The sequence below is a fragment of the Pezoporus wallicus genome, unplaced genomic scaffold (genome assembly GCF_028554395.1).
Source record: "Pezoporus wallicus isolate ANWC-B61680 ecotype Strahan unplaced genomic scaffold, APGP_CSIRO_Pwel_v1 contig_8188, whole genome shotgun sequence".
In the NCBI taxonomy this organism is placed as follows: domain Eukaryota; kingdom Metazoa; phylum Chordata; class Aves; order Psittaciformes; family Psittacidae; genus Pezoporus; species Pezoporus wallicus.
Window position 1 is genome coordinate 1751742 of NW_026640104.1, and position 12616 is coordinate 1764357.

General features: G+C 41.1%; 1 protein-coding gene across 1 annotated transcript; it reads left to right on the forward strand.

The window, feature by feature from the left end:
* The first annotated feature begins 451 nt into the window (after positions 1-451).
* Positions 452-12429, forward strand: NSMCE4A (NSE4 homolog A, SMC5-SMC6 complex component). Its single transcript, XM_057417325.1, has 11 exons — positions 452-783; positions 2176-2256; positions 2792-2922; positions 4050-4198; positions 6237-6336; positions 7792-7882; positions 8771-8865; positions 9621-9669; positions 10320-10411; positions 10970-11061; positions 12345-12429. The coding sequence occupies exons 1-10, from the start codon at positions 513-515 to the stop codon at positions 11051-11053; spliced, it is 1143 nt and encodes a 380-aa protein (XP_057273308.1). The 5' UTR covers positions 452-512; the 3' UTR covers positions 11054-11061; positions 12345-12429.
* The last annotated feature ends 187 nt before the right edge of the window (positions 12430-12616 follow it).

Consider the following 12616-nt stretch of genomic DNA (forward strand, 5'->3'; position numbering starts at 1 on the left):
CGCCAAGGGCATCATCCTTTTGTCTGCAATTTTCACCTCTTCTGCTCCTCAGACCTTAGAGAAGCTTAAAAGCAGGTGAAAGACGCGTTACCATCAGGTTCATCCTTACATTTCCACTCCTCGATACAGCCCTCTAGGGCTTTCCTGCTGAAGCTTCTAGAAGCAGAAAAGTTGCTTAATCCAAGGAGTAACAAGCCCCATCTCGGCCCGCGTGAGCGGATGTCTCGGGGATTTATTCCGAACAGCTCAGGCGCCGTTTATTTTTGACCGAGACAAAGACAAAGCTCAGGAACAAGGACCGGCGCGGCCCCGCCTGCTGCATTCCCTCTCATTACCTCAGAGCGGGGCTGGCGCCCGCCATGCCCGCAGCCTGCGGAGGCCTTGGCCCCACCTCCCGTTGTTGTTTGACCCTCCCGGGCCACCGTCGCGCCCGGTAGCGGCGTCTCCGCGGCCTTGGCGCGCTCGGCGGTGCTGGGCCGGCGGCGGCTGAGGGCCTGCGGCGCCGCGCAGCGATGTCGGGGTCGAGCAGCAGCGATGGGGTCACCTCTTCCTCGGGGAGTTCGAGCTCGGAGCGCGGCCGCGCCTCGCTGCCGTCCACCTCGAGGAACGGCGCCGTGCCTCAGCGGCGGCTGCAGGGGCTCTCGCCGGGCTCCGCCGACAGAGACATGGAAGAGGCGGGTGCGGAGGACGAGCAGCCGCAGCGGCTGGAGGGCGGCGAGGGCGATGAGCAGAGCAGGAGGATCATCCGGAACCAGTACCGGGAGCTCATCTACAGCGTGCAGCGTAAGCCCGGGAGCGGCGGCCGGAGCCCGGCCTCACGGTGTGAGGAGCCCGTAACGCTCCCCTGGAACACCGGGTTCCTCGGGCTGCTGAAACGATGGGCCTGCGGTTGGATCCACATCTTGCCTCCCTGGAAGCGTTTACATGCCCTGGGATAGCAAGGGTATGAGGGATTTACCCGCCCCAACCGCATTGATGCGGCGGGCCAAACTGTCAGCTTTAGACCTGGAGCTAAACGCAGAGCCTTTAATTTTGTCTTAATGGTGTTTGAGCTTTAATTTGGGTGCAAGTTATCTGCCCGGCCTTGAAAGTTGTTCGTGGGCTTTCCGAAAGTGCTGTGGGATTTTCAGCAGCTCTCTAGATAGACGTGACAGCACTTCCCATCTGTGTCGTTGGAGTGTGATGGTTTTCCCATAGAAACATCATGGTTGTTGGAGTATGCCGTGCTGCATTTAGCATTGTGTGGTGCTGGTGTTTTCTGCATGCTCAGTAAATGTGTGGTGGTGTTTTACAAGGGAATACAATGCAGTTCATGGATTATCCGGGCTGTGTTTATGCAGAAACCAGCAGCGGTATGTCAGGTCACTGAGATGGTGTAAGTCTTTAAAAGCAGCGTTGTGAGTAGCTGTTTAGAACTGGACCTCTGAAGCCGTGTTAAATCGTACATAGACTGTGATATACAACTGACTGTGTTTGGCATGGTGATTTTCAGAAGTCATCAAGCATTCATTTGGGGGGTTTTGTTTGTTTGTTCCTTGAAAATCCTTAGTAACCTAAAGGTAAGATGAGTAACATGGTAGCTGGTAGCAGCCTTGACGCAGATACAGGTGTTTTACTGGAACCATGAGGGATCTGCTAGCATAAATTCATAGAATCCCAGGCAGGTTTGGGTTGGAAGGGACCTTAAAGCTCATCCAGTTCCAGCCCCCTGCCACTGGCAGGGACACCTTCCACTAGAGCAGCTTTCTGCAAGCCCCTGTGTCCAAACCTGGCCTTGAACACTGCCAGGGATGGGGCAGCCACAGCTTCTCTGGGCACCCTGTGCCAGCGCCTCACCATCCTATGTATGTATAGATACATCTATATAGGATGTATCTATATAGATATCTATCTATATAGATATCTATCTATATAGATATCTATCTATAGATATCTATACTGTATAGATCCAGTATAGATCTCACACCATTGAGGGAAATGAAAAATTACTTCAAACTGAGTTAATGCATACACATTAATAAAAACGGAGCCTACGTAATCTTGCAATTAATGTACTATAACTATATTCTGTATTTTTATGTGTGTGACCCAGCCAGTTCTGATTAAGGTGTAAATCTGTATTTCTCGATGCTTCTATAGTTAAGTAACATAAGATTTCATTTGTTTGTCCCCCAGAAAATCGTGAGGATATGCTGAGTTCAAAAAGCAACAGGCTGACAGAAGCTTTGGAAGAAGCCAATAAACTGTTTAGTGGAGGTAAAACAAATTCTGTGGTCCTTGTTAGAGGCCTTTGCTTGACAGTTGGCCAAGTGTGAGGCGATGGTGCCTTAGAAACAAAAAAGGGAAGGAGAATGTGTAGTTGAAGAGGAATTACTCGAATATGTTGATATGAGAAAACTAATATTACTTTAGTGTTTTTTGTGCTTGGAAGTTCTCACTGCTTTATCTTGACACTGCAGAGCAGTATACATAAGCAGTAGATAAAGAAGGTATCAGTTAGTGGGTTTCATTTCACTTAGATGGAAACCATCTCAATAAAGAAGGCATTTTATTCTTTGGGGTGCTGTGTTATTTTTCCGTGCTTGCCTTTGGCATTGTCATCCTCTCCTTTTCCTTTTTTCTTATTTTTTGATGCAGATACTATTATAAGAATTATGTAAGTACAGGTGTTAGAGGTCATTGCAATAAAATGATTTATAAGGCTTTATACCTAAGATAGTCTGTATGCTAAATTTTCATGTTTTTTTTTTGACAATTTCATCTTATTAACATAAAATCTTTCCTGTAACAGTTTCCAGTGCACGAGAGGCTGCCCTTGATGCCCAGTTTCTTGTCTTGGCATCAAATCTAGGAAAGGAGAAGGCCAACGAGTTGCACTGTGAAATGACAACATTTGATTCACTAGTATTTGCAGAAGACTTGGTAAGTTCTAGACTGAATTTGCCAACAGTTTTGCTAGGGGTTTGCCCTGTTTGTTTTAGAGCAAGTTTTCAGGCAGTACAGGACAGTTCTGATGGAATTTAACTCTTCCTGTGAATTTCTTTGATTAACTTTCTGTTTAGTGTTGGTAATTGTTCTAAACTATGTATTGAGTATTTCCAGTATGCAGAGGGGAAAATATAACTTAAAATGCAGACATCCCCTCCCTTTGGTGCATTGGAACTCCTTCATCACACTTTGGTTTGTGTTCTTATGGTAGCCTTGTACACTTCCTTTATGCTCACTGTTTTGTAGCTTCAGTAGTGCTGAGTAATTACTTTATTCTCTCCACTGGTTTACATGTTTTAGGAGTTCTTAAGGCCCCACATCACTGACATGACATGGGACTTTAGATTACTTGCATTCTTTTAGACTTGACATGTTTGCCTCTTTGTACTGTGACTGGGTGGAAGAGTCACTTTAGAATAGCTTTGAAGAAGAATTTGGGTTTTTCCTTCCTCCCCTCCCTGAAAATTTCTTCTTGTGTTACAGCAGATTAATGAGGAGTGTGAGTCTTTGGTCAAGTGTAGAACTCTGCAATATAAAATAAGCCCATCAAGTTAAATTGTTTTGAAGTGTTTTTTTCTGGGGAAGTCTGGCTGCTGGCTGTAAGGTTGAGTCAAATAAGCTGTTTTATGATGTTGAGGAGCTAAGCTTCCTGGATGTGTGTGGTGTTAAGAAACTGTGAGACGCCTTAGCTTTATAGTGCAATTTAAGTAGTCCTGGAATGGTTTGGGTTGGAAGGGACCTTAAAGCTCATCTAGTTCCAATGGCCTGCCATGGGCAGGAACACCTACTATCCTACATGGTCGTTTCATTGAAGTTCTGTTGGAGCATAGGCAGTTTTATTTACCTATAGCTCTTTTTTTCCAATGCTTGCTGTGAATACAAGTGTGTATGTGAGTGTTTTTCTGTTTTCACAGTATCTGCAGGGAAGTGGAGGTTCTTGTGCAGTGGTATTAAGTATTAATCTAGCAAAACAAAACACTGTGATACAGTATTTCACCATTAAAGTATTTGCTGATCTTTCTCTAAGTGAATTTTCATTGCAGGTTTTTTTTATCTTCTAGTTAACTTTCATGGGTATAAATCGCATAGAAGCAGAAGAAAATGATAATGATTCTGAGAGCATTTCAGGCTATTTGCCTAGTGATGCCTGGCATAAACTGGGAGAAGAAACAGAAAAGTACTTCAGAAGAGCACCTTCTTTTCACTACATGTAAGTTTATTTAAGTAAATAGTATAAACTGCAGCACAAGTCAATGGCCTTAATTGATTCTTATCATTAATGCCCTGGGCTTGAGTAGAGTTTAATCTTGGTCACAGAGTATCAATAAGAACTCGTGTGCTCTTTGTTCTTATGGTATGGTGAGCTCTTTGTCTCCAAAATCTTTCGTAATGTTTCTTTTTCTGATTTTGGTTTGTCTTGGCTACAAAATAGCATCACTTGTATCTAGTAGAGAAAGCAAGATATTCTTTATTTACGTGCTTCAGACCAAACCCAGTAGAAGCGATTGTCTTTCTTTCAAAAGCTGACTCTTCCCTCATCTTTCTCTTGCCGTACAAGTTGCAGCCAGAATCATGAATACAGGAAGCCTTTTCCCCCCACCCTATATAGTTTTGGAAGGTCAGTCCCTCAGGGTCTGTATCTTGATGATTCTGTTCTCAAGAAGAGACCAACAGTTCTTCTTGTATATCTGTGTTAATGGGTTGTCTTTTAGAATCTTGCATTCTGTCTCTGCCTTCAGAAGAAATCACCTGATTACTGGCAAGTGGCCTGTGTAGAATCAGCATCATCTCTCGTTTTGCGTAAGCAACCCATTGGTAGGGGCCTTTTTAGCTGCTGTCAAGTGACCCTTAGTCACCTGGCTTATAGACAGCTCTCCAATTTAAATCTCTCATAAAGACAGCCATAGCAGGATCTAGTTGAATTAAATATCAGCAGTAGAGTTGAGAGAGTATTACTTAGTTGTCTATGCTTTCACACTTGTTCCACCACCCAATAAGTCTCACTGTAAGAAGGCTGTTGAATCTACTAATTTGATCATACAATATCTGATATTTAATGGTGGATGGCTAATTAAGATGATTCCAACTTGGCTTTGCACGTTCAAACTCTAAAAGATAAGTGTTTTCAAAACCTTTTTACTATTTTAAGACAAAACTGGCTGCAAGAAAGACTGTTTTCTCATTAATTACATTTTGAATTAAGTAGTGATGGACTTCTTTTTACACACATCTCCTTTTAATGGAGGATGTGTGAATACAAAGTATTAATATAATAAAGTGTAGTTCTCAGTTTAGGAAAAGAACTGCTAGTTTCTGACTCTATTCTTGATGGGCTCAAACTTGAAGAGGGGAAGTTCAGGTTAGATATAAGGAAGAAGTTCTTTCCTGTGAGGGTGGTGAGGCACTGGAATGGGTTGCCAAGGGAAGTTGTGAATGCTCCATCCCTGGCAGTGTTCAAGGCCAGGTTGGACAGAGCCTTGGGTGCCATGGTTTAGTGTGAGGTGTCCCTGCCCATGGCAAGGGGGTTGGAACTAGATGATCTTAAGGTCCTTTCCAAGCCAAACTATTCTATGATTCTAAGTGCTGTAAAATATTTGGGTACCTGCTGAACTAACTTGAATTGAATCTCAGTTCACACTCTCTCCTTTAGGCATCTAGCTTGATGGAGATTCAAGGCACCCAAAGTAAGGAGCCTAAGTTCCTTATATAGTCAATGGAGAGAGGCAAGCACTTCAAGAAAGTGCTGAAATCTAGCACCTATATTGCATTGTTTAATGAGAAATGTTGGGTCTCTTCTTAGTGTACTGAATGTTATTATGATTGACTATATATGAAAAAATTGTAAACCTGAACTTACAGAAACTAAACAGTAGATAAAAAAGAGATAAATACTGTATGGAGAGAGTTTTCAGACAGGAAAGTCAGTAATAAATTCAAATGGAGATAGAAGAGCGTAGGAAGTTAATTTCTTACTCAGTTTTCAGAAAAGGAGATTTAAAATTTTCTGTTAAAGTTGGAATAATTGCACCAAATTTTATGCATCTGTTGTTAACTCTGCTATGAGGCTGCCAACATATATTGGGAACAACCTTAGGGGATGGCTGTTTACAGAAATCTGCGTGTGCTGAGGCTTTATTTTTAGACATCAGTCATTACTTTGCATCTTTTTCAGCAGATCAGTTACTCACTTTGTGGATTTCTTAGCATATCATATATTTCCATATATGTGTTCTTTTTATCTTGGTTAGGTTGGGATCTTTCAAGTCTGATCCTCCTGTACCAAGGCAGCGGATTGAGAGGCAGAAAAAGACTACAGGAACAGAGGAAAAAAGGGCAATGCCTGCTCAGGTTTGTGAACTGTTATCTTTATTGATGATTTCTTATGGCACAGTTATTACAACTGACTTGTAAATCTTTCTAGTTCATGATGGTTTGGGGTTTGTTGTTAGGAACTGTATAGTGCTAAAGGATTCAGACTAAAGAATTCAGACTTCATTATTAGGATTCTCAATTTGTTTTGTGTGGACTGCAGTATTTCACTGAGTGGAAGGAAGTAGGATTTACAGCCTGTTTTTACAAGTTCAAATTACTTTATTTGCTCTGATGCTTGTTGCTTTGAAAGGAAATGAAACTTCTCTATATTAGTGCATTTTCAACTTTTAGTTAAAAAAGCATCTAACAGTCTACTTCATTTGCACAGAAATGCACGTAACAACAGACTAATTGACTCCCTTAATCACTATTTTCTCTGCTGTTTTCCCATTCCTTCTGTTGTACTCTGGCAGAAAGGCCGAAGTCTGAGAATACTTCCAGGGAGGCTTCCTTTGAAAGAATTAACCATGTTGATGCAGGGAGCCTCTGGCTGATAATGCCAGTATGTAGAGGCAACGTCATAGAATCGCAGACTGGTTTGGGTTGGAAGGGACCTCAGTGCTTATCCAGTTCCAACCCCCTGCCACAAGCAGGGACACTTTCTGTTACAGCAGGTTGCTCCAAGCCCTGTTCAAACTAGCCTTGAACACTGCCAGAGATGGGGCAGCCCCAGCTTTTCTGGGCACCCTCATAGTGAAAATGTTGAGTATGGCTTTCTAAATGCAGCCTACTTCAGAATAATCCAAATAGTGATAGCAAATATTCTGATACAGTTTGTACTGGGAAGAAGAGGAGCTGGGGATTTACATATATTTAACACAGATTTATATATATGTATGTGTAGAAGTTTCTGTAGCTTGCAGGGTGGTCAAAGGGAAATTGTTAACTAACAGGAACAGCAAACAGGTTGCTGAGGACCACTTGAGAAGTGTATTTGGTACTGTGCAGGTTACAGTCCTTGGAGGGTGCTTTGGAGTCCCCTGCTATACAGCTCATGAGCAAATCTGAAATCACAATCGTGTCCTTTGACCATGTTAAACTTCACTTTTCTTACATGTAAACTTAGATGCTTTTCTGAAAAGATCTTTAACTTTTCTTTCTGCACTTGTAAATGAACTTCTACAATAAACTCACAGACTGTGTGCCATTAGGCGTAACTTGGAAAGTTATAATTGGAAAGTAAACGTAGCCCTGTAAATAGGCTGAAAACATACAAACTACAGCCTTTCAGGTTGATTCTGTAAGATGGGAATTGGTTCCTAAGCCACTGTGTAAGTTGTCTTACGTTTCATACGTGTGTCTGTGACTCTGCATAAGTGGCATAGAGAGAAAAATACACCTTTTAAGTTAGGTGTTCATAAAAAGCCCTTTTCATCTTCTTGTCTTGCTACAGGGGTTATTTGAGGTGAAACTGTGTTTCTTTTTTTCCAGTTAAAAAAAATGGAGGAGTCTCACCAGGAAGCTACAGAAAAAGAAGTAGAGAGGATCTTGGGATTATTGCAGACTCATTTTCAAAATGATCGTAAGTATGATTCCAGTAAGCTTTTAAAGCATTAATATAAGAAGATGAACGCTCTTAATCTACAGTTAAGAGTGATTAGACTATAGCAACAAAATCAGTTGGAGTTTGCAAGTAGAAAACTCTCAGACAGGTTGAGAGGGCTGGGCTTGTTCAGCTTAGAGAAGACCCTGGGGAGACCTTAGAGCAGCTCCAATACCTAAAGGTATATACCTACAAGAAATCTGGAGAGGGGCTTTGGACAAGGGCCTGTGGGGACGGGCCAAGGGGAATGGCTTTAACCTGCCTGAGGGGAGACTGAGATGAGCTCTTAGGCAGAAGCTCTTCCCTGTGAGGGTGCTGAGGCGCTGGCACAGGGTGCCCAGAGAAGCTGTGGCTGCCCCATCCCTGGCAGTGTTCAAGGCCAGGTTGGACACAGGGGCTTGGAGCAAGCTGCTCTAGTGGAAGGTGTCCCTGCCTGTGGCAGGGGCTGGAACTGCATGAGCTTTAAGGTTCTTTCCAACCCAAACCAGCCTGGCATTTTACGGTTCTTCCAGGATTCTATGAAATCTTCATGTTGAAGGATACAGACTATTTTTATGAACACTAATTGACTGCTGTTTGCTACAAAGTAAATTGAAACCCTATCCTCTCTCTCTTACTACAACATGCCGTTTTTCAGAGGGGATCAAATAGTTACCAAGTATGGGTATGTGTGTGGCAAAAGATGGAAGAAAATAATAATCTCTAGGAACTGTTTCTTTCTTCAGGCAACTGAGAATTCAGCTTTGTAACTAAATGGACATAAACAGTCAATCAGCTCTTAAAAGGAGCCCTGACTTTATGTTTGCATGTGTTAGGTCTGTGTACCGCCTGTTTGGTTTTTTAACAACCCCTTTTTTCCATGTCCAGCTAGTACACCTATTTCCTTCTTTGATCTTGTGATTGATCCCAACTCCTTTGCACGCACTGTGGAAAACATCTTTCATGTGTCCTTCATTATAAGGGTAAGGCATGACATGTTCTTGAAATCTTATTTTGGATATTGGAGTTAACTAGAAAGATGATTTTTGTTTTTATGGCTTCAAGACTGACAGATTAGGATTTAAATATTAGGAATCCTGATTTGTTTTCTACAAACAGTCTGTGATATTTTAGGAATTGAATAAAAAAGAAACCAGAGTTGACAGTATAATATTTTTTATTAGATTTTTCTATTATAGTTAATTTACCAACAAAACAGTAACGAAACTTTTGCTGTTATGCACATCTCAAAAAGGGATTCTGCCTCACGTTATGTTAGATTTTAGAAGAGTAGTCAGGGAGTATAGAAGTGTTATTGAGGCTGAAGGAAAGTATGTTAGTGCAGTGTTTAATATACCTTTCGAATCTGTAGATTTGCACTTCATACTTAGTTTGTCAAATAACATGAAAAACAGAAAAACTTACAAATATATTTGTCTAAATTCGGGTTTATAGTGAAAAGTGATGTGATCATGGAGGGTTCAGTCCAGTATATTTAATGAATAATGATTTTTAATAAAACAGATTATTTTTCTAATTCAGGTTACCAGTTGTCCTATATCAGCTGCATTCTTTGTGAATGAGTGAATGCTGTGTTTAAACTATTCTTATTTGGTATGCCAGTTAAGACTGTATCAATACATGTACTTGTTTATGATGTAATATATTAAAATATGAAATCTCAGTGCATTACCTTAATCATGTCTAACTTATGAAACTTTAAATCCTGTCTTTTCAGGATGGTTTTGCAAGAATAAAGCTGGATGACGATAAATTGCCAATAATAGGTAAAATCCAGCTTTAAAAGACTAATTGTTGGGGTTTTGTTTTCTTATTGAAAAGTAGCTACATCTTGCATGTTCACGAAGTTTCAGGTGTATTTTTAGCTGCAAGAGTAGAGATTTGGGGATATCCAGTGAGTGCAATTGAAGGCATAAAGAGATTTATGAGAGGAACCAAAAGTATTGAGTCTGTTTAATAAAAGGAAAGGGAATAACCCTTTATTTCAAAGTGATATTTTCACTAATACATAAACGAGCATTGTTAGGTTTTGCTGAGAAAACAGATTTTTGGATGCAAGAAGTCTCCTTTACCTGTGTTGGGGAAGTGCTGCATCTTCAGAACAGTTGTAAGGGAAATGCTATCCTATGTAGGAGGTCTTTAGCTTTCATTCGCGTGGGATATCAGTGGGATTACAACTGGTGGGATTTTGGAAAGGCTGAAATACTTAGGACCTTCTATGACTGAAATGTTAGTTCCTCAATTTTTAGGACTTAAGACTAAAGAAATTTCTTCAGGAGTGTGTGATACAGGCTATTGCTGGAGACTGTCTTCATGCAGCATGTATCATTGATTTGCTTTTTGTGAAGCTTTTGCACTCCTGGAGGAGGCTGACTTTATGAGTATAAAGACTCTGGAAATGCTGTATTTTGCACAGAGCCTTCAGAAGACAATGAGGAAAGGGAGGATGGCCATAGTGCTGGAGCGAGGAACCAGGTTGTCTTGTCTCTGAACTATAAAGACTGGAAGGTATAATAGATAGCTCTCGATACTTCTGATTATTTTTTGTTGTTAAGTGTAGGACTATATGTACTGCATTGTTACATACTCTAATGAGGACAGGAGTTCCTGTATTATCACTGCATTTAACTTTATGGATTCCAGAACAATCACAAATCTAGTGAATGCTTTTAACTGCAAGAACACTGAGAACTGGGGTAGCAATTTCATCTTTGATCCTTGAAGCCTGCCCAGTTTAAGTGCTTTTAAGTTGTGCAGTGACTTGCTTTTACTGTTTTGTATAAGGACTGCATAAATAGCATCTGTTTCTTCCCTTCCTGAATGATAGTTGCTTTTAGAGGAGTTCTGTGTTCAGTTTCCTCACTGCTTGCTGTTTGTACTAGATCTTAAACAAAAAGTAGTTTTTAGCACGTACAACTCCTTTCCTTTGTCCCTTACTCAAATATACTTAGTAATTTGAAGTAGTGCTTCAGTATGAGAAACTTTATTACTTACATGATGGTAACTTCAACGAAATGGAAATAATTCAGTTCTTGTAACTTACATGCTTTTGTCATTTCTAACCAGGAGATTGTAGAAACATTTGAAATAACAGAACCGATGATTAGCCCTCCTTATCATAGCAATGAAGATGAAATGGAGACAGATTAATTCTTCAGGTAAGTTATTTTAATAAATCAAATTAAATAAGGATACTTATTTTTTTTAGTAAATCAAACTAAATAAAAAAGGATACAGTGAATGAGTTCCTTATGCATATTGAAGAACTGCAGGGAAACTACCTGTGACTTATAAATGTAGAAAAACTATGAGCAGGGCAACTTCGTAACATCTGAACATTGTTGACGTCTTAATGGAACAAAGTAATCTGATCTTCTATGCAGTAGTTAAATGAAAAAAACCCTTTATTTAGAGAAGAGATTCAGAGCAGCCCTGCGGGGAAGGACTTGGGGGTGTTGATCAATGAGAAAATGAACATGAGCCGGCTTCAGTGTGGGCTCGCAGCCCAGAAAGCAACCGTATCCTGGGCTGCATCAAAAGGAGCGTGACCAGCAGGTCGAAGGAGGTGATCCTGCCCCTCTACTCTGCTCTCGGGAGACCTCACCTGGAGTATTGTGTGCAGTTCTGGTGTCCTCAACATAAAAAAGACATGGAACTGTTGGAACAAGTCCAGAGGAGGCCACGAGGATGCTCAGGGGGCTGGAGCACCTCCTGTATGAAGACAGGTTGAGGAAGTTGGGGCTGTTCAGCCTGGAGAAGAGAAGGCTGCGTGGAGACCTCATAGCAGCCTTCCAGTGTCTGAAGGGGGCCCTCAAGAATGCTGGGGAGGGACTCTTCATTAGGGACTGTAGTGATAGGACAAGGGGTAATGGGTTAAAACTTAAACAGGGGAAGGTTAGATTGGATATAAAGAAGTTCTTTCCTGTGAGGGTGGTGAGGCACTGGAATGGGTTGCCCAGGGAGGTTGTAAATGCTCCATCCCTGGCAGTTTTCAAGGCCAGGTTGGACAGAGCCTTGGTTTAGTGTGAGGTGTCCCTGCCAATGGCAGGGGGTTGGAACTGGATGATTCTTAAGGTCCTTTCTAACCCTAACTATTCTATGATTCTATTTTTACATGTGTCAGTCAGTTATTTTTGTAGCTATTTTTGAGTTATTTTTTGTAGCTTTATACTCGGAATGCAGTGCTGTGAAGAATCATAGCTTAGTTTTTGTATCTTTTCTTTTAACCTGTTGACAGGTGATGTTGTTAATAGATTAGTGTGAGGGACTTGTGGGGAAAAAAAGAAGGGAACACCATCAGGTTCCCTCTAAAATCCATTCAGCCATAGCACTGAATTTTTTTATTGTCACAGTTGTTTGCCAAGTTCCAAATCTTAATGCATGTTGTCTTAACTGGCTTTTCTCTTCTTTTTTTTTTTTTTTTTCCTTTCTTTCCCCCTAGGTGCCTTACAGAAAATATGTTAAAACGTTTCATTCAGAAAGTGTTTTATATGTATATATGTTGTAAAATTATTTCTATTAGAACATCTTGATACTTCCTATGCGCTGGTTTGTTTCTACCTGTCACGGGGCTATTACCATATACTGTCTGTTTATTATGGCTTAGTTTGCTACTTTACATAAAGTTTACAGATGCTTCTAAGTAAAAATGAAATGCTATCCCCCTTCATACATCCCTCGCCTCTCCCCAGTACCGGCCTGCAGGTGGAATTT

Excerpts from the sequence above, each read along its gene's own strand:
- NSMCE4A (XM_057417325.1), top strand. The coding sequence starts at position 513 with ATGTCGGGGTCGAGCAGCAGCGATGGGGTCACCTCTTCCTCGGGGAGT. Across the intron at positions 2,257-2,791 it reads CAATAAACTGTTTAGTGGAG|TTTCCAGTGCACGAGAGGCT; the intron begins GTAAAACAAATT and ends TTCCTGTAACAG. Across the intron at positions 9,670-10,319 it reads CGATAAATTGCCAATAATAG|AGCCTTCAGAAGACAATGAG; the intron begins GTAAAATCCAGC and ends TATTTTGCACAG.